Here is a 25,064-nt window from a genome sequence, read left to right as displayed (position 1 = left end):
TCTTCATTCCCCTTCTAATCGTATGAAAACATTTGATTACACGTATTGATTAAACACAAGCAAACTTTCAAAATCATTATCAAAAACATTCTTTGAAAAGTTTGGGTGCTCAGGCCATTCTTTTCCCTTGTACATGTCATTTCCTTGAAAAGGTCTTTTTTATCATACTGCATACCAGTGTCTGTAAGGCATGTGTGTGCAAACTGGGTCCTGGAGGGCCAGTGTCCTGGAGAGTTTAGCTCCAACCCTAATCAAACACACCTGAACAGCTAATTAAGGTCTTACTAGATATACTAGAAACGTCCTGGCAGGGGTGTTGAAGCAAGTTGGAGCTAAACTCAGCAGGACACCGGCCCTCAAGGGCTGAGTTTGGACACCCCTGCTGTAAGGGAAAAATGTCTCAGACTTCAACAGGTGATCTGTTAAAGCAATCAGCATTCTCATTGTAGTGTAACGTACAGGAGTAAAATTATAAATACTCCTAACCATCGCTTTGTAATCTCTTTAGTGTGCATATTATATGTTTAGTATTTAGTCTAAAGAATTGATCAATTTGATAGATCTGTGAAAACACAAAAACAAGAGGACGAAAAGTAGAGTATGTTCTTTTGAAAAACAAGTTGTTGAAACATTTTTTTAGAATTGTCTTGACTTCAGTTCAACCTAGTTTTCAATTCAATTTATAGAGATAATCAAATACCATATAGACATTCATTGGCGACTAAATTGCATCCAGTGTAAGCTATTTATTGTAGCCCCTCACCCACCATATCTTCATCATGATGTTGGCCACCAAGTCACTAGAAGCAAGGATCTTCCTTATAACTCCATCATACAGCATTTAGCCAATTTCATTTCAATTTTGGAAAATACACTAATGTCAAATTTGTATTTTTCTACCCCGGTCAAATAATTTCCTAAGTCAGAATTCTCAAACAAACTTTTTCTGCATAAAACCATTCATTAAAGAACAATTAGAGAGAAATAAGAAAGCATTAATGTAAGATTTTGTTAGTGCTTTTAATATTAAAAAAGCATCTATTGAGTCCTTATCATTCAATTTACTTTCTTTTGACAGCCAAATTGCCATTTTTGCTTACCATAAGAAAAGCCAATAAGAAATGTAATAAATCATGGTACTCTTTCATTTTTTTAATTTATGTTTAGGTCCATAAATAAACATTGCTGGTGTGATCAACTCACCAAGTTGTTGACACTGCTCTTCCAATTTATAAAATATTAGTTGTAACCTTTCACAATTGAGAAATAAATGGAAAACAGTTTCTGGTTGGACAGGCCCCTACCTATCAAGGCATGCTCTATAACCGTTTGTACAGTCCCACCTCTCCTGGATTGTCGACGCCCCGGCAATCATGACAGGTAATCTGCTGTGACATTGCTCTTTCCAGCTTTAGAGAATGTAAAACTTGAAGGGCTGTAATGACAAGTACCAACGGGTCACTGTGGCATTCTGGTCCTTCGTGGTATTGATTCAAGTCAGTGCTCTGTGATCAGTCTCCAGTACGAATTCTCTGCCCATCAGGCAGTAACGGAGCCTTTCTAGTGCCCACTTGATAGCCAACCCTTTCTTCTCAATGGTGGCATATTGAGTCTCTCGGGGCAAAAACTTCAGACTCAGATATAGAATCAGGTGTTTCTGTCCCCCATCTTCCTGCAACCAATACAGCCCCAATCCCTCTCGCTGAAGCATCCACCTGCACAAAGAATTTCCTAATGACATCTGGGCTTTGCAGAACAGGACAGGTACACATTAATTCTTTCAAGGATGTAAAAAGCTTTGTCACAACCCTCTTTCCAAGGCACTGGATTCTTCACTGCATTAGCAGTTAGGTTTGTCAAGGGTACAGCTTCTTCTCGAAATTCTGGCATTAAATCTGCGATACCATCCAACCAGTCCAAGAAAAGAATGTACCTCCTTGGTAAAGGGTCGAGAACAGTTACGGATGACTTCCACCTTGTTCACTTGTCTTCGGACTTCTCTATTCCCTAACTGGAACCCAGGATATTTGGTCTTTTGTCTGGCCTACTCGCACTTGGTGACATTTCAGATCAGACCAGCTTCCTGTATCTTGCCGAGAACTTTGTGCAAATAATGTAGATGTACTTACCAGGCACCATAAATGACTATAAATGTCATCCAGATAGGCTGCACTACAGTCCTCACAGTCTTGTAATATATGGTTTATGAGTCTTTGAAATGTGCCTGTAGCTTCATGTAGACAAAAGGGCATGGTCGTAAAGTAATATAGCACCACTGGTGTCCCAAAGGCAGTGTATTCTCTACATGTCTTCTTCAGTGGCAACTGCCGGTAGCCTTTACAGAGATCCAAGGTGGTTAAATACTTTGCCCTCCATATTCTCTCGACATGCTTGTCAATGCGCAACATAAGGTAGGCGTCAAACTTGGATACTGCATTCAACTTCCTAAGGTCCAGGCATAATCTTAATGTGCCATCCTTCCTTGGCATGAGGACTATTTGGCTACTCCAGGTGCTGGTTGATGGTTCGATCTGGCCCATGTCCAACATCACCATGATATCCTTTCAACGGTGTTACCAGGCTCTCAGGCACACAAGATGATTTCTGACGATTGGTGTTGGGTCAGTCAGACAGATTTTGTGCTCTACCACATTTATCCTTCCAGGTTGTTCTCTCCGCAACTCAAGGTACTTGTTTAACACCCCCATCAGTTCAGCTTTTTGTTTTCCTTCCAAATAGTCCTGGTTTACCACTGACTGGGAATGTTCCAGAGTCTTAACATTCACCTTGCAGGGCAACAATTTGTTCAATTTGTTCGTTCCCTCCATTCTTTCAAGAGGTATGTTTGACTCTTCTTTCCTTTATCTGGGTGACCTACCTCATAGGTAACAGGATTCTTCTTCTGGATCTTAAATGAACCCTGCCACTTTGCCAAAAGCTTGTTGATTGACGATGGTAACAGTAACAATATCTTATGTCCAGGTTGGTATTATCTGCGCCGGGACCACTGGTCATACCACAGCTTTTGATTCTTCTGGGCATTCTGCAGATTCTCCTGAGCTTGCTCACGGTACTTGTCAAGGCGGTCTCTCACCTGTAAGACAAATCTTACAATATTAGTCTCTCCTTCGGCTGTGGTGCTTGGTGTTTCCCAACTCCTCTTCACTAGGTCCAGTGGACCTTGCACCTGCCATTCGTAGAGCAGTTCAAAAGGTGAGAAGCCTCTGGACGCTTGTGGCACCTCTCTATATGCATATCTTTTTTATATTTATAACTAATAATTTTTGTAGCTTTTTAATAATTTAATTGTTTATGTAAAGATATTTTTGTATTGCTGTACATCCTGTGTGAATTGTGCAATGTGTAAGCGTTTTGGACCCACATATGCACATAACTAATAGGCTCTTTAAATTAGAAAAACTCTGCACCATTGACTTTAGACTAGCTTTTAGTTGGTCAATGGCACGGTCTATTTCAGCTGCCTCAAAATAGCAATGCGCCTTTACATTTCTCCTTTTTAGGGCAGCACAGCCATAAGTCTGCAAAGTGATGCAAAGGAAATTGCTGTTTAAACTATGTGGTGGAAAACGTGAAAATAAAAACTGCACCCATATGAAAGTAGCAACAAATCATGCCCTACACGCCTGGCACCATATTGCACCAGGTGTATGATAGGACCCTATATGTTGTCTCACTATAGCTCTTCAGTAAGATGATCATCACAGATCTCAGTCATTGTATTCTTTCTTTCTGTCTTCAGTCTGTGTAGATGCAGTATTACAGAGGAACAGTGTGAGATCCTGACTTCAGCTCTGAAATCAAACCCATCACACCTGAGAGAACTGAACCTCTGCTGGAAAAATGAAGGAGACTCTGGAGTGAAAAACCTCAGTGATTTACTGATGAAGCCACAATTCAAGCTGGAGAAACTAAAGTTAGTATCATTATACTGTACAGCAGATACTGAGAGATTTAAAAACAAGAAAATCCTATCATTTATAGCAGTGCAGCTGCTGTTTCTTCATCTGTTGAATGATTCAAGAATACTGATGGTAACAGTTTATATATCAAAAGCAGTGTTAGCTGAAGCTTTGTGGTAGATGCATCTGTTTCACAAACTGAAACAATACAAATGATAACAGACTGAAAAACAGATTAAACTGACAGTTACAGCACATTTATACTGAACACATGGTGCTTTTCACTATTTTTTATCAAGCTAAATTATGTATTTGTAATTTATAATAACAGTCTAAAAATTATCTTCATATGAATCTGACTCAATGTCTTTTTCTCTTTTTGTCTTAGTCTGAGTTATTGCAGATTTACAGAGGAACAGTGTGTGATCCTGACTTCAGCTCTGAAATCAAACCCATCACACCTGAGAGAACTGAACCTCACTGGGAATAAACTTGGAGACTCTGGAGTAAAAAACCTCAGTGATTTACTGATGGAGATGCAATTTAAGCTGGAGAAACTAAAGTTAGTATGAAATTAATAAAGTTTATTATGGTGGCATTTAATTCACAGATATATAGTATGAAATGAAACCCTTTAAAGCATTTGAAACTATTCAACTGATTTTCTTATCAATACATAGCAATACTAAACATTATCCTACATTTTATCTGAGATTGATGATATCTAGCATGAATTTACATTAATCTCAGTCATTGTCTTTTCTCTTTCCATCCTCAGTCTGAGTGATTGCAGTATTACAGAACAACAGTGTGTCATCCTGACTTCAGCTCTGAAATCAAACTCATCACACCTGAGAGAACTGGAGCTCAGAGACAATCAAATAAGAAACAAAGGAGTAAATCACTTATGTGAAGTACTGAAGGATTCACACTGTAAACTGGAGACACTGAGGTTAGAAACATTCACTTAATCTTAATCTCTGTATTTGGCTTAGCATCCAGTGCCAATGTATATATATATATATATATATATATATATATATATAAATAAACTGAAAAGTTGTATTTTTGGTTTTTAATTACCTTATTTCATTCAAAACTCTAGCCAGGGCATTAACCTTTTTCTTGCTCAGCACTGGTTGAGTGAAAGTGATGCAAATAATATGTGCAGGGTCTCAACAACCATGCCTTTTTTGGGTGATACTTTCAAGCTTGTCAGGGCAGCTGAAGCCTCAGGATCTATTCTAAACCATAAATAGACCATCTTGAATCTATGCACTGCTCCTCCCAAAAACATAATATAGACATGACAGCTCTGTCTCAAATCAGACTTGATTTAAACTTGCAGACTTGTTATAGACTCATTTTAGACTACTCATGTCACAGTAAGAGACTCTTGTAGGCATTCTCTTTGGGTTCTCCTCATTGGGTTTTCATTTTTACAACAGCAGTATAAGATTTGTATTTTTTTTTTGTTCATTCGTAAGTTTCATTTGTAAGTTTTTGCCCCATTGATTTCCATTTTAAACACATTTTTTAATTGCAAAACCATGACACCATATAATCGTGCATTCTTGATTGTTGGTGTTTTTTCCTGTGGGGAAGATGTACAATTTGTCATTTTTACTATTGACCATGAGTTGGCACCATTAACCCTTTCGATAGGCCTGTTTCTGCATTTGATAAGGAGTGTAACAGCAAATTAAAGTGTGTGTGAGAATATGAGAGTGACCTTTGCACTTTTACCTTGATGCATCTGAGAAAATCAAAATATGATGATCATATTCATGACTGAAAATATGCAGCTCAGCTCTCAGACCTACATGGATTAAACAAAAACAAAGAGGATGTATTTATGCACCAGCTGGTAATTCCTGCTTATAATTTGCTTGTGATAAGAGTAGCAAGCACAATGAGAAAGGGCTTTACTTGTACCCAAGTTTTAGAAAAGATTGTAATGAAATTAGCTCAATTTTATGAATATTAATAATTAATTTAATCAGTTATTTAATTATAAATATTCAGATTTAACTTATAGTTAAATGTTTAGAAAAAATATAACAATTGATTTAGTAAAACTCAATCTGCTGTTGTAAACTGCTCAATGATATAAAGTAATGTTGGACAGAGGATTTTTTTGAAGATCAACCTCTGCTCAAACATTAACTGATCTAATCATTCATTCATTCATTCATTCATTCATTCATTTACTTTTGTTTTATTATTGCACATTTACATTGCATGTTATGCTTTAAATAATATAATAAAATGATTAATAAGTCTTATCTAAGCTTTATTTTGAATATCCAACTTGAACCAAAACACTTCATATTCAGTGTCTCATAATGAGGCTGTGTTCATCTTATATTTATACAGATATCTTCATAATTATTAATTAGTAGTTAATCAGCTTTTCATAAATTAATAAATCAGGGGTGTAAAAGTCCAAGTCTTGATGATCAAGAGTAAAAACTGTATCTGTTTGTCTCTTTTTAGCCTCTGGAACTGTCGCATCACAGATGTTTCTTCTTTAACTCAGTGTTTGATGAACACAAAAGCTCTGCAGTTTCTAAAAGAGCTTAATCTGAAATACAATCCTATTGAAGACTCAAAGCAGAAGCTCATCGATGTGATACGAGACTCAAACTGTGAACTGAGGTCAGTAAACAACACTGCTATTAAACCCTGATAGGTGAAAAAATTGTTTAAATAAGTTTGAAAGGAGGTGATGCGGTGGCGCAGTAGGTAGTGCTGTTGCCTCACAGCAAGAAGGTCGCTGGTTCGAGCCTCGGCTGGGTCAGTTAGCATTTCTGTGTGGCGTTTGCATGTTTTCCCTGCATTCACGTGGGTTTCCTCCAGGTGCTCCGGTTTACCCCACAAGTCCAAAGACATCCGGTACAGGTGAATTGGGTAAGCTAAAAATTGTCTGTAGTGTATGAGTGTGAATGAAAGAGTGTATGAGTGTTTCCAGTGATGGGTTGCAGCTGGAAGGGCATCCGCTGCGTAAAACATACAGTATGCTGGATAAGTTGATAGTTCATTCCGCTGTGTCGACCCCAGATTAATAAAGGGACTAAGCCGAAAAGAAAATGAATGAATGAATGGGTTTGAAAGAAAATGATCAAATGATCATCAAGCTTTATTTGATGAGCACAAAGTGTGCAGTGTCTGCAATAGATGAAGAGAAGGAGGCAAGAGCAGAAGAGCTGCGAGTCAGAGCTTTATTCAGCAACAGCTGCTTTATTAATGTCTTCAGGAGTGAATCATTCCAGTCTGAAATAGTCTTGGACAGACTGTTGAAAACACTGGTCAAATCAGTGCAGATTCAGCTTCAGCAGCACATCAGCAATGACTCTCGCTCTTCTGGACTCTCTCTAGATCTTATGAGCTCTGCTGTTCCACATATGAGCTTTACATTGTGCAGAATTTAAAATCAAACTGATAAAATTTCCAACCAAAACTCCAAATCGGACACTTTCTTTAATTGAAGATTGATGTGTTGCCATGTGAACTAAAACAGACTACAGGGTAACGTTCTAAAGCTGTTCAAAAACTCACTTAATGAAGACATTACAGATATATTTGAAACTTCTGGAAAAAAAAAAACTTCTAAACTGAAGTGAAACAAATGCTGTTTTTAGATAGCAATGTACAACAATATAACATCAGTAATATGTTTAATGTAACATCTTTTTGATCAAAAATCTGTCATTTAAATGTAGTGATTAATGTTTTACTTTATTATTCTGAACACTGATTGTTTTCTATTCTGGTTTTGCTTTTCAGAATTTAAAAGCTTCTGCATCCTTTAGCGTACAGTCCACAGATAAAATTGCTTATTGATTTTATCACGGAGTATCTTGCATGGGTTTTACGACTCCTGGCTCCAAGAAGTCTGGATATCCGCGACAGCTTACGTTACCCAGAGAGACTGGAGAGATAGAGAGAATGCTTCAAAGACATTCCTTTCTTACACGCACACTCCGCATGCTTTGGACGGACACTCAAATTTGCATATGAGCAGCCTCGAGACAAAGGAAGGTTTCGCGCTCAAACTTTGCCCTGAAATCATTGGTCAAGAATGCAAAACGGGTTGTCATGTAACTCGCAGGTATAACCGGGCTGACCCCCAACGTCTGAACAGAGAAGTCCGGACAAAGAACTCAAAAAAGGTGGTCCCTTTTAGGGGCCAGCGGCTCTTCTAAGCCGCATGGACTTTTCTTGCCACGCTTTTCTTATTTTCTGGCAAAGTAAACTCAGTTTAAAGTTTGCGATCACGTTCCTCAGAACTGTATTGCAAACTCAACGCATCAAGGAGGACATCAAAGGAGTTTTATCACGACGGGAGCATAAAGGGAGAGACCCAGACAGTCCAGGTATTTTTAGTTATGCGATTAAGCTGTGCCCCTTTTATCAAAAAAGGCGTGTGGAACTGAAAGTTTTGTCACTGTAAATTACCTATTTTTAATTTGTTTTGTAAGGGAACGTAATAGGTTTGAATGGTGCTTAAATGTATTACAGTGGATTTTATTTTGAAATTGTATGCTTGATATTTGACAGACTTTTATTATGAAACTTACCTCCCTGCGTTAGTAGTTCCGTTAAAAAAGGTTCACGCAAAAGTGCGTCAAAGAGCGGATGGAGATCGCTACTTCTCTGAAGACTGAAAGTCTCATTACATGAGAAAAGGTTCAATATTGTATGCTTTAGCACTCTCAGAAGAGGCACAAGGTTAGTGTTTTGATAATACTGTATATATTGTGTGTTTTAGCCTTGTGTGGAAGCATTTATAGCATCTATAGACCCGATATCTCCACATGGTTTTACCTTTGTTCTATGTTAATGTTTGTTTGTGCGTTTGTTCGTTATCTGTCTGACTAGTCAATAAATTCCATTATAATCAAGTGAATTGTATTGTTTGCCTCATAAGGAAATGTTACTGAAACACAGATTCCCCTGCCTAGCTGTTATAAGTTGATTAAAGCTTATGAATGCTTAATTTACTTCATAAGAAGGAGTAATTCCCTTTTCTAAATGAATGGATCATTACCGTGTCCATTACAGGCTCGGGTTGTTTGTTTGGTCAAATTAACAATGAATTGATCCAGAATATTAATGATTAATAATAATTTGTTATTGTTGATAATTAATATTCATAATCTGAGAGTCCGCTCGGTCGCACGGGCAGGATCATATACAACCATATGTTTGTTGACCCAAATTGACTGAAGCTTAAGCCGGAATATTAATAATTAAGAATAAACCGTTATTGTTGATTATTAATATTCATAAAATTAGCTCATTTTCTGTTACAATCCTCAGTGAAGAATCCCTCTCTCAGTCTGAGCTTTTGATGGCAGAATCTAGAGTTTCAGAACAGAGGTAATGTATTGTTCTGCTGCTGTGGAGATGTCTGGACCCAGAGCTACTCTCTGAGAAAACAAAGACTTTTCTGGAATTAAACATTTGAACATTATATGAAAACAGCACATTCCTCCTCTGAGATGCAGTGAGATTAAGTAGATCAGAGTCTTCTTCATCTTCATCTGCTGTTTCTGCTCTCCATCAGTCTCAACTCTCTCTAAAGGCTCAGATTAAACTCAGTACATATACATCCCCTTTAACCTGGACTATATGTCACTATAATGTTTGGAAAATTTTTATTGTTTAATATCAATTCATTTAAATACATATTTTCGTATATAGCACTTTTCATAATAATTATTATTACAAAATAGCTTTGTAAAAGATTAACATATTTATGAATAAAAACAGTAGAAAGTTTTAAATAGGTGGAACATTCACAGCTATCAGTCACTTACACAGTACATTTTATTGTGTAACTGTTCAGATTAACTTTACTGAAGTAGTGATATCTATGTATATACTTGTATAAATAAAGTTTTACAGTGCATTCGGAAGTATTCATAGCGCTTCACTTTTTCCACATATTTTTGTTACAGCCTTATTCCAAAATGGATTAAATTCATTTATTTTCTCAAAATTTTACACACAATGCCCCATAATGACAAAGTGAAAAAGAGTTTTTGAAATTGTTGTAAATTTATTAAAAATAAAAACCTGAAAAATCACATGTATAAGTATTCACAGCCTTTGCTGTGAAGATCTAAATTAAGCTCAGGTACATTCTGGTTCCACTGAGCATTCTTGAGATGTTTCAGCAGCTTCAATGGAGTTCAAAAGTGGTCAATTCCGGTGAATGGACATGATTTGAAAAGGTATACACCTGTCTATATAAGGTCCTAGGGTTAACCGTGAGTGTCAAAGTCAAAAAGTCAAAGTCAGCTTTATTGTAAATTCAGCCACATGTACAGGACATATAAAGAATCAAAGTTACGTTACTCTCAGACCCTAGGTGCCTAACATATAATGTTAATATGAAAAGAGTTTTAAGAAAAAGAAAATTTACAATATATACAATTGTACATAAAATGTGGTCTAAAAAATATACATAAGGAATAAAAATTTGTAAACAATACAATGACATTAAAGGCATATAGCAAATGAGTCCAAACGAGTGCAAATCACAAACCAAGCATGAAGACAAAGGAACTGTCTGTTGACCTCCGAGATAGGATTGTTTTGAGTCACAAGGTTGGGGAAGATTACAGAAAAAAAATCTGCTGTTCTGAAAGTTCCAATGAGCACAGTGGCCTCCATCATCCCTAAGTGGAAGATGTTCAGAACCACCAGAAATCCTAGAGCTGGCCAGCCATCTGAGTAATCAGGGGAGAAGGGTCAGTGAGGTGATCAATAACCCGATGGACACTCCATCTAAGCTCCAGCATTCATTTGTGGAGAGAGTAGAACCTTACAGAAGAACAACCATCTGTGCAGCAATCCACCAATCAGGCCTGTATGGTAGCTGGCAACTCGCTGTCTGCAACTCTCACATCGTAAGCTAGGTTGCTGCCGGAAGTGGTGTTAGTGAGGCCAGCAGGGGGCGCCCAACCTGTGGTCTGTGTGGGCCCTAATGCCCCAGTATAGTCACGGGGACTCTATACTGCTCAGTGAGTGCTGTCTTTTGGATGAGATGTTAAACTGAGGTCCTGACTCTCTGTGGTCGCTAAAAATCCCAGGATGTCCTTCGAAAAAGAATAGGGGTTTCACCCCGGCATCCTGGCCAAATCTGCCCACTGGCCTCTGTCCATCATGGCCTCCTAACAATCCCCATACCATAATTGGCATAATTGGTCTCCTCTCCACCAATCAGCTGGTTTGTGGTGTGCGGTCTGGGGAAAAATGGCTGCCTTCGCGTCATCCAGGTGGATGCTGCACACTTGTGGGGGATGAGGAGATCCCCCCAATGTGTAAAGCGCTTTGAGTGGCCAGAAAAGAGCTATATAAATGTAAGGAATTATTAATATTATATGGAATTATTATGGTAGAGTGGCCAGACGGAAGCCACTCCTCACCTGGAATTTGCCAAAGGGCATCTGAAGGACTCTCAGACCATAAGAAACTAAATTCTCTGGTCTGATGAGACTAAAGTTGAACCCCAGATAGCAAAAAAATACACTCGGGCCAGTTCCGGCTAGATCCCGGCGAGGTTTAATAATAATAATATAAATTGCCCAAGTATCAGGGAACATCTTAATACACTTAAAATGTTCTTTAAAAAATAAAATAGAATAGTGATGCAGACATTTGACACATTAGCTGTCTCTTCTTCCCTCCTTCCTCCAACCCTGTCAGGAGCAAGTTGTAGCCACCTTGTAATGCATTTTTCCACTTCTTTGTCAGTGGCGTGGTATGGACATTTTGTCCTCGCTGCATCTGTGATTAAAAGATAAACAGATAATTCATAGTAAACTAGTACAAATGTTTAAAAAAAAAAGATGCTTGCTCTCACACAAGTACAACCTAAATGGGGCTATATATATAGATTTTTTTGTTCCTCTGGTTAATGATTTTAAGAAATACAGAGATGGAACAGCCCCTAATTGTATTGAAATGTATATTTAAAACCAACTAACTGACTACGACAGTCCTAAGGGGGAGTGCACGAAAGGCCACTTTTTGGTTTGCCCCGCTCTAGTTAATTTGTTTAGCCAAAGACTTAGCCTAAAGCTCTCCAGGCAAACTGCTTAAGCCTAGTTCACACTACAGGATTTTAAACATTAGCAGATCGCTGTGCCGTTCACACTACATGACTTGACTTTGTGTCTTTTAATCTCTATGGTGTTCACACTACGCAACACTCTGTGAATGATCCACAAGAGGGGGGTCACACACTACATGATCTGACAACAACTCATTCCCCATCAGCTCATTCAAGCTACCAAACCACAGCCAATGAAATTTTAAGGGAGGAGTCGTCAGAAAAAGCTGAATACTACTGGCTGCTTGTGTGCTGATTACATCACTGACAGCGTTTCAAGCTTTGGAGAAAGCATTTAAAAACATCGTCAAATCAGCTGATTTATCAGCGGATCAATCACTCATCTGCAAGGTTCGAGTGGATAGATACACAGAGAGATTTAAATTTTTGTAATTGTATAACTCTTTGAAATAAAACTAACATATTTATAGCACCCTGCCGTTTTCTAACTATCAGTGTATTTCTTTCTGACATTGTTATTTTTTTTATTACAAAACAGTAAAGAACTGAGCATTTCTGCCTTAAATTACCATATTGGTCAAAATGACTGCATGCATGTCTGATACTTTGATACTTTTCGTGTGACTTTAAATATGTGTGCATTTTTTTGCCTAGTAACTTCCTGCTAACATAAAGAAAACTTTCTGATGGCAAAAACATCAATTTACTTCAGATATCTTTCAAAACAGCATATTCTGTGCCGCGAAATAGCTCCTGTTTAAAGGTGAAAATGAAAGCCAAGACCTTTGCATGTTCTAGTATCTTAACTACATATTTATAGGCTGTATTACCAAAAAAATATTATATTTTTAGGGTAATGGTGTCATTAAATATAATGCCAGACATTCAAAGCTTAATTTTAATATCTCAATAATAGCTTTGAATGTAAATATGTTGTGACAATATGGCGTTTGATATGAGAACGGTCAGAATGAGCAGTATGGTAATTCTAATAGTTACAGAATTCTAGTTCCACTGTTAATATATCCTCCTCTCATGTCTGTGCTAACGCAGAATGAAGCCAGTGCACCGATGCCCATTCCGACCAATCACAGATGTTTCTGCTGAGCTCCTGAACACACAGGCATTCAGCTCATGCTGATATGCTATCTCATTGGCCGCAGCTCATCACTACATCGGACCACACATGGGGTTGAGTCGGCCGACTGCTCTGGAATATTTAGCATGCTAAATGTTGTATTTCCGTCTGCGAGGTGTCGGCGACGCGTCAGCGAGCCTCGTTGATGCGTTGTTCAGTAGTTCACACATAAAGAGCGGCGAGCGTCGTACACCCGCAGATTTCTTCCCGATCACAGCCCGATCTGTCGGCGAGCTCGTTAACTTCCAAATCGGGCTCAAATCAGGCTTAAAATCCTCTAGTGTGAACTAGGCTTTAGTTGAAAACACCAATAATTCCAAAGTAGGCTATCTACAAAGCAAAAAAAAAAAAAAATAATACAAATAAATAAACTTAAAACACATAAGGCAGGGGTCATCAAACTTGTTCCTGGAGGGCCTGTGTCCTGCAGATTTTAGCTCCAACCCTAATCAAACACACGTGAACAAGCTAATCAAAGTTTTACAAGGTATACTTCCCTAGTAGCAAAGAATTCTGGCCCAGATTTGGCAAAAAGCTGGCACAGCAGGCATTCATCCGGCACTGGCATACAGCATGTGGGCCAAACATGGCCCGGGTTTGGCAGAGGTGGCACAGTTTTTAAGGCGGCACACAAGATTTGGGCCAGATGAAAAACATAGTATTTGGCCCAGATTTTAAAATTTGATAAGTGGGCCATGTGAGTTTGGCCAGTCTTGACCCACATTTAAAATACACTAAAATCATTTTTGAGTAAAGAAAAAAAATTCTACCAATCAGGTCACTTTGAGAAAAAGCGTGCCCATAGTGTGCCTAAAGCGCATCACTCCATGGGTTTATCAATTTCATTGCAATCGTGACACACCAACCTATCTGGCCCAGTTCAGGCCCAGTTATGAGTTATTAACTTGGCTGAGACTTGGCCCATATATGGTCTTTGTTTGGCCCTTGTCTGGAAGCCAGATTTGGTCCAGTCATGTACCGTAATTCACTGCGGCATGTGGGCCAAGCAAAACCTGATTGTGTGGGCCAGAGCTGGGCCAGAGAAATTTTGCTATGTGGGTTGAAACACCCAGGCAGTATGTTGAGGCAAGTTGGAGCTAAACTCTGCAGGGACACTGGCCCTCCAGGACCGAGATTGGTGACCCCTGACATAAGGGATGCTCCTTTAGTTGATTTTCAAGCTTTTCCAAATCAAATAAATTGGACAAAAAAATGGAATTTCATCACATCTGTTCTGGTTTTGCTGGTTTTTGAGAATCAGTTGCTGCTTTATGACATCGCGTGATTTTAAAACTTCAGTCAGTCGTGCTAAAAAAGAAAAATAACGAATTAGTTTAAATCAACCTGTAGCTTATTCTCATACAACTTGTGTAAATACAATAGTGATATCCCAGCAAGCAATAGCCGTCATTTCACCGGCTAGGTGAAGCATAGACCAGATCTAGCCCGGCTGTGTGTAACCCAATTTTAGCCCGAATAACCTTAAATTTGGTTGTATGTTGTTTTTTGCTAATACAGCTAATGATATGTATGATACTCCATCATGTAAGCAAAGTCAATAAGGTTTATGAGGTTCCTGCAAGTAATAAACATAGTTTCAGTTTCTATGTGAAGTATAGACCCAATCTAGTCCGGCTATGTATAACCCATCTCTAGCCCCAAAAAAACTTAAATTTGCTTACTTGTCTTTTTTTTTTTGTTGGCAAAATACTTTGAGATATGTATGATATTCCTTTAAATGAGTAAAGTCAATCGCATTTACAAAGTGTTTGGGCTTTTAAAAATATATGTTATTTTCATAGTCTAAGCGTAGCCTTGAATTAGCTCGTCATCGGGCTGGCTATTCATAGCCCACTGATAGCCTAAACTGATTCACGGTAGTATTTGGCCGTGCAGCGCGTGCATCACGCACGCATTATCAGTACTACATCTACTAGTGTTAAGGTGTAATTTCGTGACATGTTATGAGTTTCTTCTGTTAAACACAAGATATTTTGAAGTAAGCTGAATACCTGTTACCATTTACTTTCATAGTATTTATTTACATGTTTTCAGCTTTCTTCAAAATATCTTCTGTGTTTAACAGGAAAAAAATCTTAGTTTTTATCTTATCTGTTTTGTCATAACTTTGACATTTATTTATATATATATATATATATATATATATATATATATATATATATATATATATATATATATATATATATTTTATATATATATATATATATATATATATATATATTTTATATATATATATATATATATATATATATATATATATATATATATATATATATATATATTTGTATTGGTTAATGTTGCTTTTATTAATAAAAGCTTTGTTAAATTAGTTTGAATGAATTGTATTTTTGTATTTGAGAACCTGTTAATTAAAAATGTTGATATGTATATGTGTATTTTTGTTGTTTATTAAATGTATAAACATAGTCATTCATTAGCTTAAACTATAATGACTTGTTTATGCTTGGGCTGTACTTAGACGTCTATTAGATTTTCACTTACAGCCCAATTTAACCATTATTTAGCCTAGACCAAAATTCACCGGCTATTAGACATATGCATGTAGCCGTTGAAAAGGCGTCTAAATCGCGTCTAGGCTAATCTTGGGCTACGGTTAGACGTCTATTAGATTTTCACTGACAGCCCAAATTTAACCGTTATTTAGCCTAGACCAAATTTCACCGGCTATTAGACGTATATATGTAGCCGTCTAAATCACGTCTAGTCTAAACTTGGGCTATGCTTAGACGTCTATTAGATTTTCACTGACAGCCCAAATTTAGCCGTGATTTAGTCTAGACGTCTAGGCTATGTTTCCTCTTTTTGTTCTCTTTTTTATTTTTTCTATTACTCCTTTCTTTTTACTTATTCTTCATATTACTTTGTAATTGTATATTCTTGTATTCCAGTCTTCTACAGATTACTTCCTGATTTATATTGTAAATTTCTTCTTTTCTAAATAAAAGTTTGTTTAAAAAAAAAAAAAAAAAAACGTGATGCCCGAATTAGTTTCGCTTTCACTTTCTGAATGACGTATGCAGTTCGCTGCAACCTCTCACTCAAGCGCAGTGCAGGTGGACGAGTTAATTGGACAAAGAAAGACTACATTTTGAAACTATACTGAAATAAATTAAGAAAAATATGTGGAGTTAGCATTAGCAAGTATGGGCTCAAAGCTAGCAAATATCGTCTAAAACCCACGCCTTTCCAGCGTTGATTTGGTGTGCCTTTAAAGACAGTTATTGACCTAATATCGCCATCTGGTGTCCAGGGAGCTGAATTGACTTTACTATTATAAAAATTACCGTTATAAAAATAATTAAAATATATATTTTAATTCTATTTTTGTGCACATATTTATACGTCTACACATAATTATTTAAAAAATAAATAAAAACCTTTCAATTGTGGGGGACTCTTGTCATGTAATTACCTAATGACAGCAAAAATGCTGTTAATCCGGTTTTAATGTACTTGAATCTGGTGTAAAATAAAACAAATAGACTTTTGGAGTGAAAAAAAACCCTGCTAATATGTGCATTTTTATATACAGATCAATGTGAATAATTTTCTTGCTTTGTTTTGTGTTAATGCATTGTAACATTTTGTCCTTGGCTGGTCAAATAAAAATCCTTGATTTGAAAACAAAAGGTAATTATTTCTCACATTTAATTAAGAACAAAATATAAAAACAGCTTTATTTCGTTATTTGAATCATTTTGTACAATATATAATAAAAATATTTGAACATGCATTTTCTTTTTAATTTTTAATTATGCCATTTCAAGACCAGAAGAGGAAGATATGCTTTAAAACATATATTTTAAAATGTGCAACACAAAAATGACTATAACATACATTTCCTAATGCAGCACTAAGATTAACTTTTAATACGTTTTCAACTGTATTGCCATGCAAATTGACACTAACATTTAAAATGATACAAAATAATAACACAGAATTCTTTGAACCAGTAAACAGCTCTTCATTTTGTCCACAAAATCCTTAAAATGTTACTATTTGTTCTGTGGTCCCTAACAAACAAAACAGTATAATTAGTGTGTCTCAAATTATGTGATAAACAGCAGTTTTACAAATTGCATAGTGGAATGTAAAGTTTTCTGATATTTCACGGGTCAAGGTGTGGCAAAACAATGAAATAAAAAAACTCATTTATATTCAAAACATGCATGATGGGATTATGGTAAGCCTCAAATAGCCTTCAGAAGCAGGAAAAACACTAAGAAACTGTCATGTTGTGCTGAACCCCCCACCCCCCAGTAAGGTCTGTCTGCTAAATTTATGGAGACATGTCAAAACTATGTTGTCAGCAAGATGTCGCTGTACATCAGTTATTAACGTCTACACCTACTCCACACCTAAACCCAACCATCACAGTTATTACCGTCTACACCTTCCCCAACCCTAAACCCAACCATCATCATTATTAATGTCTACACCTTCCCCAACCCTTAACCCAACCTTCACATTTATTAACGTCTACATCTTCCCCAACCCTTAACCCAACCTTCACATTTATTAACGTCTACATCTTCCCCAACCCTTAACCCAAACTTCACATTTATTAACGTCTACATCTTCCCCAACCCTTAACCCAACCTTCACATTTATTAACGTCTACATCTTCCCCAACCCTTAACCCAAACTTCACATTTATTAACGTTTACATCTTCCCCAACCCTTAACCCAACCTTCACAGTTATTAACGTTTACATCTTCCCCAACCCTTAACCCAACCTTCACAGTTATTAATTTCTACACCTTCCCCAACCCTAAATTTAAGCATCACAGTTATTGACGTCTACACCTAAACCCAACCATCACAGATATTAACATCTCCTTCCCTACACCTAAACACAATCGTCACAGTTATTATCAACACCTTCCCTAAACCTAAACCCAACTATCACAGTTATTATTTACACCTTCCCTAAACTTAAACCCAACAAGTTATTAACGTCAACACCTTCCCTAACTCTAAACTCAAACACCCCAGTTATTAACGTCTACACCTTCCCTAACCCTAAACTCAACCCAGTTATTAATGTACAGCCGTGAGTTGTGGAGGCTTTCATACTTGACACACTCGCCATTGTACTATTTGCAACCACTGGGCGACGCCGAGGAGGCTAACTGTCATGACAAAATGGATGAAGTCAACAAATGTATTTGCATGGTGGAGTTGCTAAAGGATTGAATATTATAACACATCAAAAAAATTGGTTGTGGATGAATTTGGAGAAAACTTATTGGATAAAAATGTTCTGTGGTATTTCCGCCATCTCATTGTGACATCTCGCATGGTTCAGTGGGATCTTGATAACTGCAAGTTACACCTAACTTACAAGTTATGCCCCTTCATCTTACGACCTAGGACAGATACACAAACAAGCTATTGCCCTCTGAAGGGCACTTTGGAGGGAAAACAATCATGGCCCCCATATTGAAGTGTTGTTCCAAACTCAAGTGAAACTGGTCACTTCGAAGGGCCCTTTGGAATGAAGGATTCAAAAAAAAAAAAAAAAAACTGAAGTTGCAGCTATGTAGGACACTAGCCCTCAATGACTAAGTTTGGACACCCCTGCTCTAATCCCTTCAGAGGCACCCTCTGAAGTAGGGCATAGGGAAGAGCCCGGCAGAAGGGAATTCATCCAATGTAAATTCTTTAAGGAACAGATAGTGATGTCTCTTCCCTCATTTTCTGTTCCGCTTTCAAGGTTCTGAAGTGATCAACCAACACAGCAATAGTAGCCACGCCCACCAGAGCAGAGAGAACCAATCGGATCACAGCTTCAGTGAAACCACAACAGTGACCAGTGTCTGAGAGAAGGAAATGACACTGAATCAATAGTGTGCTGATAATGTGCTCACTGTAGTAACATTAAATTAATAAAACCTCAAATAATGTACAACTTTATGGAAATTTCCATTGTGTACATTGGCATACCTTCACATGGCTGACAGGTTTGACTGGTGTCCAGATGTGTGGTGTGGTTTGTGATGGTGTTGTTGACCACACAGCTGTAGGTGTTTTTATCCTGATATTCCACCTCCAGAGGTAGAAAGAGACTGATGCTGAGATCAGACACACTGATGCTGGACAATACACTGTTTCCTTTGTACCAGGAGAGACTCACAGCACTCACATTCACCACTGAACACACCACTGAACAACTGGACACTGATGATGATGATGAACATTGTGAAGAGTTTCTCATAATTTCAGGTACAGGCAGACGAGTGGGAACATATGAGGGGGGAAGTATGAGGCGGGGTTTACCTCGAACACTTTCAGTTTGACTCGCTTCAGTTTGTGCGTTTGTAGTGGTGATGACAGGTGTTGAAACTTGTCCTTTAAAACAAAATACAGCAATCAAAGATAAGAGATGCATATACAATATAGGAAGAAAAGAAAGATAAAGTTTGAGTTGACTATAAAAAAATGAGTAAACACATTGTCTTAAAATTATTAAGTAAATGAACAATGTATATAATTTTAAAGTTAGGTTAACAGATCCAAATAACAACAGATTTACCCACTTTTTAAACTAAAGTCAACTTGTAATGTTTGGATAACTAATATTTTTTACAATGTAGGCTTCAATCACTAAACATTAACACACAAAGATTTATAATATTTAATTAAAATTCTGGTGCTTTGCATTTGTATAACCACAGTTTTACTATTAATACCTGTCACCGACTCGGTCCCAGTCATTCCCCTCGCTGGCCAGCAGAGGCCGCCATCCCCGGACTTTTAAGCATTACATCATCCATCTATACTGATTGTGCACACACCTGAACTGAATCCCGTTAATGACCCACGCTCCCTATATAAGCCACACTCAAACACCAGTTTATTGCGAAGTCTTGTTTAGCCTCGGCCTACATTTCTGAGCGGTTTTCCCTGCCTGATCTTCTGTGCATTACCCTGGACTGTTTCTGACTCAGTTGTCTTCTGCCTGCCCTCGACCCACGCTTGTAATATGTACTCTGAACCACACTGCCTGCCCACGACCCACGCTTGTTATAAGGACTCTGAACCACGCCACCTGCCACTGATCTATGCCTGGTAAATCACTCTGTGTCTGTCATCCGCCAGTCCCACGATCTATATTGAATGCTGTTGATGTGAGTTCGCACTTTAGTGCGTGTTGTATGTTTGTTATTGAACTGTGTCTAAATACTGCAAAATGGATCCCTCTGTATCAGTCTCCACGTTACAATACCATTCTCAAACTACAGTTAGGCCGGTTTCACACCAAATGCAGAATTGTTCACTAGACAAAATTTTTGTCTAATTGTTTCATCTGGTTTTTCCTTTTGACATAAGATTGTTTACACCATTGATTTAGTTGTTTTGAGAAACTCACTGAATCTTGCCAGATACTTTCCTAAAACTTGCATGAGTGTACAGTGTAAAACCCACCAGTTAGCTTTATCAAATGAAATGAGAATATAACACAAACTGAATTATTAACAAGGTTAAGTCTACTCATTTCAAGAGTTTTAAACTAAAGTTTTGAAGGTAATGAGTTAATTAAATTCATCATTACTTCAACTTAAATGGAGTCAGTTCACAGTAATCATATAGATTAGTTTAACTCAAATAGCTTGTTGCGATCGGTTTCCTCAAACGGTTTGAGTTGCCTTAACTTATTGGGTTTTACAGTACTCTGTGGTTTGAGTTCTCTTCATTTTATTGGGTATTAATGTGCTCAAATTGCTTCATTTACCCAAATGGATTAAGTTCACAGTACTCATTAGAATTCGTTTCTGAACTTAAATGGTTTGTTGCAATTGGTTTCCTCAAATGATTTGAGTTACTTTAACTTTTTGGGTTTTACAGTGTAGCAAAACTCTGATTACCATAGTTTTTTTTTTTTTTTTTTGTTTTTTTAAGCATAGTTTATTAGAGTTTTTGATGAATTGTGTCTGAACATTTACTTGATAAATCATAATGTAATGATTTTTAAACTTACAAATATAAACAATATTATAAATACTACAATTTTACAACAAAAGCACAAACACTCTGAATGCTCTTATAATTGTATTATAAACATGGTAACACTACACAATAACAGTACATGAATAATGATCTAATATGACTTGACTTGAAAGGGCACATTATCCTTAACTACTCATGAACTTCCATGTTTAATCGTAACAATTATGCATGTCTTTCTAGTGCAGGGGTGCACAAACTTTTTCGTATGATGGGCCAAAAACCAAATATCACTAAGGGCCTTGGTCTGAAGGAAAATATACCAAACTATATTACATTAAGGTTGTCATGGGTAGTTTTCTAATTTATTTTATATGATTTAAAACTAAATAGAAAACATTATTTAAACCGTATTAGCTAGTGTAGTATAACTTTTGTATATACTGCAATAAAAACAAACAATCAGATTTATAACACGGTAGAGTTCAATGCTGAATACACTAGCCTTTGACTTGATTTGCTCGCCAAAGTCTCTGCATTGTCAGGTGACAGTATGTAGGCCTACATTAAAACAAAATCTGATTAATTCACGCAATTTAACTTTTGACAATAAACAAATAAGGGGTTACATTAAATTTGAATTGATAATCTCAAAACATTCGCATCATTCTCCCTCTCTTCTCTTGTACCATGGGCCAACTTAGGCCTGCGGGCCCTAGTTTGGGCATCCCCTAGGGTGTATTTACATTGAAAAACAACAGAAAAGTGTTCTGTCTACATCAAAATGAACAGTTTAAACACAGGAGTTCATGAGTTGAGAAGAATAAGTTAATGATAATGGGCCCCTCCTAGTAAAGTCATGATATAAAGATACATTAACATTAATAATTAACAAACATATACTAGCAAGTAATTAAGGTAGTCATTTTTTACTTAAGTTATGAACTCAAGTGACTCATGCTGTTGTTAAATGCTGTTAGTACATGACTAGCCCTTCATGATAAAGTTATGTTTAGTTAATAAATTGTTATTTAAGTACTGTTGTAAAGTGTTACCAATAATTTGTACAAATGCAAAAATAATCCATGGTTACTAATACAAAAGACCAATTGTAACTGATATTTAACTTACTTAACTCACTGACTATAACTCTGAACATTTTCTGTGAGGAGCCATCAGAAGACATTATATAATGTCCGGAGTCACTGAATCTGATATTTGTGATGGTCAGCGATCCATTGGGATTCAGTTTCACTCGGCCTCTGAATCTCTCAGAAACGCCATCTATTGTAAAGATGCTCTCCATCGTATTGGTGTTTTCAGGTTCAAACCCCCAGGATTTATGATCATCGCTCTCATTGTTCATATAGTCGGTTTGAAGAGTCACAGAATCTCCCTCCATCACTAATTCCAAATTAACTCCGGATGATTCAACATCTGTATTAATGTAAAAAACACAATGTAGTTTTGATATGAGTATGGCGAGTATGAACATATGAAAGAATAAAAAAGGAGTTCATCAATCCCCTATTACACTGTAGCCTAAATATGCTGGTTCCACACAATCAATTTGTGTTGGGATAACATGAAGGAATTCAGTTAGCTTATTTATTTCAACAAATTTAAGTGGATTGAACATAAAACAATTAAGTTGTTCCTCAAAAAACTCAAGAATTGTGTTGTTGTAGCTCATTTCGTAGTTTGAACAAACCACAAATGCAATTTGAGTGTGTGATTCATTTTCACAGCATTTTAATAAATGTTGATGTTACATGACCTAGTGCCAACCCCTATAGAGACCTAAAACGAACCCATACCGTATCTAACATGGTAGATAAGAGATATAGCAAACAGCCAACACAGTCAGCACTGTGCGTATGCAGTAAAGACAAAAGCCAATCAATATAATAGAATAACAAATAGAAATTTAAAACATTAGACTTACCATGAACGCAAATAAAAATATACGACAAGCTCCACAGGAACATTTCTAAAGGGCTGATGGGATGTTTAGTGGCATCAGCAGAGAACAATAAAAACATCAGATAACCTTCTTCCTGTTAGAAGTTTTGCACTGAAAATGACAGCAAGATCATAATCACTGCATCCTGAAAAAGTCACTTCAGATGCAGACTCTAAAGGTTTAATTTCAGGTGTAAATGCACTTCGCAACTGAAAGTAACGTTACCACATCTTGTTTTGAGGAACTTTCGAAAGCAACAATGAAAGTCCTTGTGTTATTTTACTGTGAAATGAGCTCTTGCTTCAAAATATTTATCTGAATTATTTGAAAGACAAATTGACAGCAAACAAACTGGTGGGTACACAAATAAGGTATAATTTATCAAGGTATGTTCATTTAGCCATTTTACAATTTAAATACAATTCTAATGTAATTGTAGACAATCAATGTAATTTTTTTTAGGATCTGTATACATCTTATCATTTTTTTACATAATTTTGGGTAAAATAAAGACAAACCCTAGTGTTGTGTTAACATTTAAAATCATTTAAATCTTATGCCAAACTATGCCAAATAGCAGCTTAATCTGAAAAAAAAAAAAAAAAACGCTAAATAACAAAAAGGCAAATAAGATAACGAGTTACGAATGTAATAAAGAGTTTCAACAGGCCTAGGCTGATTACATTTCATAACTATTGGACAGATGTTTGTATCCTAAGTATTTTACAAATACGAACAATAAATGTAATGAAAGCAACAGAACAAAAAATGTAAATACTATTATCAATGTATTTAATCAAATACATTGAGTGCATAGAGAACAACAAAAAACATTAAACAAAATAATACACAAATATCAATATATGTTGAACACATTCAAATATATGATAAAAGCTAAAAAACCTGTAACTATTGACTTCCATTGTATTTTTTGATTTTCCTACAATTCCTACTACAGATTTTCAGCTTTTTTTTCATGATATCTTTATTAGTGTAAAGATAAAAAAATAAACTCAAAGGTTTAGAACCACTTGATGGCAGGTAGTCACTTTAGTTTTTGTGGGTGAATTATTTAGTTCTAACTACTGATTGACTTAATGCTTAACTTTGAGCAAAAGCACTTGTCAGTTCTTTAAAGGATTATTTAGTTCAAGTACTATCTGCTTACCCTGTTTTTGGTTTGGATGTACCAGTTTTGTTATTGTGAAGAACATAAAAATAAATGAGTTAAACACATTAAGTCATCCTCCATTTATTTACATTTATACAATTGCTATTTTTATTCTGGCACTGAGGGAAAAGTCATTTCTGCAGAAATGCATCATATTGTTTACATAAGACAGGATGAAACATCAGCAAAACACACTCATACATACAGTGAAAGAAACGAAAGTTGCGAAAATGTAAAGGATTTTTTTTTAAATAATGAATCAATTAAGCACAGAATGCATTTATACACCTGGGCTTTTAACTGTTATTGGCAACTACAGCTCTTCTACACTGCAGTTAAACGTTGGTTTGTTTGACAGTTACAATCCTATGCTGTAATGCAACATCTTCACCTCACAAGGGAGTATCATGTTTATGGCTCAGTGCTTGTTCTTAAGTTTTTCTGTTTTTTTTTTTTTTTTTTTTAAACTGTTTGGTACTTTAGCATCATTCTTGCTACAAAATCAATCAGACATCCTGTATTCTTTAAGTTCACACAGCTGCCGTCAGTTCTCCTCCAACAAGCGGTTTACTTCTACACTTGTCCAAACACAATTTACATTCAGTTTGCCTCAGCTACCTCCTTAGTGTTGTGTCTCCTCATCAGTGTCTCTCACTAATTTCAACCTCAAATGTCTCCTTCTCAGCTTGTTGTTAGTCCACATCTTCAGTTGACTGCAGTGTTGGGGTCTTTTCCTCCTCTTAATCTGTCCTCTTAATCTGTCTTTCTGTGTAGTTTCTGTGTGGCCCAGACGTAGAGA

At 36.6% G+C, this 25,064-nt stretch overlaps 2 protein-coding genes across 11 annotated transcripts in view; one reads left to right on the top strand and one right to left on the bottom strand.

Annotated features, from left to right (window-relative positions):
* Positions 1-8,824, top strand: part of LOC147838420 (uncharacterized) — an 82,102-nt gene extending 73,278 nt beyond the window's left edge. For 8 of the 10 annotated variants that reach the window (XM_087303912.1, XM_087303909.1, XM_087303910.1 and 5 more), the window contains 6 exons: positions 3,761-3,934; positions 4,309-4,482; positions 4,699-4,872; positions 6,417-6,578; positions 6,780-6,830; positions 7,707-8,824. In XM_087303912.1, coding sequence (XP_087160038.1) covers positions 3,761-3,934; positions 4,309-4,482; positions 4,699-4,872; positions 6,417-6,578; positions 6,780-6,825 — 730 coding nt within the window. In that variant the 3' untranslated portion in view covers positions 6,826-6,830; positions 7,707-8,824. The remainder of the gene's footprint in view (positions 1-3,760; positions 3,935-4,308; positions 4,483-4,698; positions 4,873-6,416; positions 6,579-6,779; positions 6,831-7,706) is intronic. The other 2 variants (XM_087303913.1, XM_087303906.1) reach the window with 2 other exon arrangements.
* An 8,175-nt stretch (positions 8,825-16,999) lies between these two features.
* LOC147838419 (uncharacterized) lies at positions 17,000-23,250 on the bottom strand. Its single transcript, XM_087303989.1, has 5 exons — positions 23,077-23,250; positions 22,263-22,568; positions 19,131-19,535; positions 17,891-19,003; positions 17,000-17,662 (listed from the first exon to the last, which is right to left on the bottom strand). Exons 1-4 carry the CDS (start codon positions 23,171-23,173, stop codon positions 18,849-18,851), a joined length of 963 nt encoding a protein of 320 aa, XP_087160115.1. The 5' UTR covers positions 23,174-23,250; the 3' UTR covers positions 17,000-17,662; positions 17,891-18,848.
* Between the last annotated feature and the right edge of the window lie 1,814 nt (positions 23,251-25,064).

Source organism: Danio rerio, chromosome 22 (assembly GCF_052040795.2).
Source record: "Danio rerio strain M-AB ecotype USA chromosome 22, GRCz13ab, whole genome shotgun sequence".
Taxonomy (NCBI): domain Eukaryota; kingdom Metazoa; phylum Chordata; class Actinopteri; order Cypriniformes; family Danionidae; genus Danio; species Danio rerio.
The sequence above is the reverse complement of the archived record's forward strand: the minus strand, read 5'-3'. Positions and strand labels throughout refer to the sequence as shown.

What these genes read in the sequence shown, in the direction of transcription:
- LOC147838419 (XM_087303989.1), bottom strand. Translation starts at nt 23,173, where the DNA reads ATGTTTTTATTGTTCTCTGCTGATGCCACTAAACATCCCATCAGCCCT. An exon ending in AGTTATAGTCAGTGAGTTAA is followed by an intron (nt 19,536 to 22,262) that starts GTAAGTTAAATA and finishes TTTGTTTTAAAG; the next exon opens with GACAAGTTTCAACACCTGTC. An exon ending in AACCTGTCAGCCATGTGAAG is followed by an intron (nt 19,004 to 19,130) that starts GTATGCCAATGT and finishes TCCTTCTCTCAG; the next exon opens with ACACTGGTCACTGTTGTGGT.